This window comes from Eimeria mitis, genomic scaffold (genome assembly GCF_000499745.2).
Source record: "Eimeria mitis Houghton genomic scaffold, Emh_scaff6889, whole genome shotgun sequence".
In the NCBI taxonomy this organism is placed as follows: Eukaryota; Apicomplexa; class Conoidasida; order Eucoccidiorida; family Eimeriidae; genus Eimeria; species Eimeria mitis.
Genome location: NW_013574991.1, coordinates 503 through 1,990, shown reverse-complemented (window position 1 = coordinate 1,990; position 1,488 = coordinate 503). Strand labels below are relative to the sequence as shown.

At 52.6% G+C, this 1,488-nt stretch overlaps 1 protein-coding gene across 1 annotated transcript in view; it reads right to left on the bottom strand.

The window, feature by feature from the left end:
- EMH_0089570 (uncharacterized protein) overlaps positions 1-922 on the bottom strand; it is a gene marked incomplete at both ends in the record, with an annotated part of 1,455 nt that extends 533 nt beyond the window's left edge. Inside the window, 2 exons of the mRNA XM_013501439.1 lie at positions 3-798; positions 883-922. Coding sequence (XP_013356893.1) covers positions 3-798; positions 883-922 — 836 coding nt within the window. The remainder of the gene's footprint in view (positions 1-2; positions 799-882) is intronic.
- Positions 923-1,488: the final 566 nt, after the last annotated feature.

Genomic DNA, 1,488 nt, shown 5'->3' with positions numbered 1-1,488 from the left:
AGAAGGCTGTGCACATCTCGTGCCAGTTGAGACACCAGGCGCTTGCTGCTGAGGCATCAGGGTCATAGCACTGCTGCTGCTGCTGCTGCTGCTGCTGCTGCTGCTGCTGCTGTTGCTGCTGTTGCTTCTGGTGTTTATGCTTGTCTGGCTTCTCCCCCTTCTCCTCATGCTGCTGCTGTTCCTGATCCTGCTGTGGTTCGGTCGCGCCCTGCTGCTCATGCTGCTGCTGCTGCAGCTGCTGCTCGTGTTGCTGCTGCTGCTGCTCTTGTTGCTGCTGTTGCTGTTGCTCCGATGCGTTTTGCATGTGTTGAGATCCCCCATGTTCTGCATCACGGTTCTGCGGTTGCTGCAGTTGCTGTTTCCTTTTGTTTTTCTGCTGCTGCTGCTGCTGCTGCAGCGCAGCAGCAGCAGCAGCAGCAGCAGCAGGTCTCCCTGACGTGCATGCAGCAGAACTCGAAGCAAACAGACGCAGGCCCTCCTTGCAGCTATCTAAACCCAGCAGCAGCGGCTGCCCCCCCACCAACACCCACAACCCCACTCTCGCCCCGACTACCTTTAGGGGTATAGGCGTAACGTCTGCTGCTGCTGCTGCGATTGCTGCTGCTGCTGCATTTGCTGCAGCTGCACTAGCATTTGTCGCTGTAATTTCTGCTGCTGCTGCTGCTGCTCCTGCTGCTGCTGCTGCTGCTCCTGCTGCTGCTGCAGATGTAGCTGATGAAGAAGAAGATATAAATGATGGGTCTTCTGCTGCTTCACTGGGGGGAACAGCTTCTGCTGCTTCTGCTGCAGCAGGATACTCTGAAAAGAAGCAGCAGCAGCAGCAGCAGCAGCAGCAGCAAACCAGGAGAAACAGGGTACGTAACCGACACACATACAGCTCACGGGGGCCCCTGAGCCCCCTGGGGGCCCCCCGTTCCCCCATGGGCTCCTAAAGATATACAGCAGCAACACTAGGGGGGCCCCCAACCCTCTGTATAGATATTCGCTGTGCCCCTTGGGGGCCCCCACGCCTTCACTGCAGCAGCAACAGGATAAAGGGTTTGTGTTGAGTGGTGTTTGATTCAACTAGGTCTCTTAAGCTGCTGCTGCTGCTGCTGCTGTGATGCTGCTGCTGTGCTGCTGCTGCTGCTGCTGCTGCTGCTGCTGAGCTGCTGCAGCTGTTGCAGCTGCTGCTGGTATTCTGCTGCTGTTGCTGCTGCTTGTTAAGAGAATATATATTAAATAATATTAAATATAAAAGAATAACAAAGAAAGAATATTTATATTTCTTTTTTTATGAAGCAAAAGCAAGACAGAAGGAGAAGAGGAGGCAGCAGCAGCAGCAGCAGCAACCGGGGGCCCCCTGTAGTTGCTCTGCCTCCTCACACGCAGACTTGCTGCATTTCTTTGTTGTATTTATATTATATTTACATAAAAAAAATAAATAAAAAGAAATAAGTACACAAACAAATATATTTAAGGTGCTGAACACGACAGACAAAGAGAAAA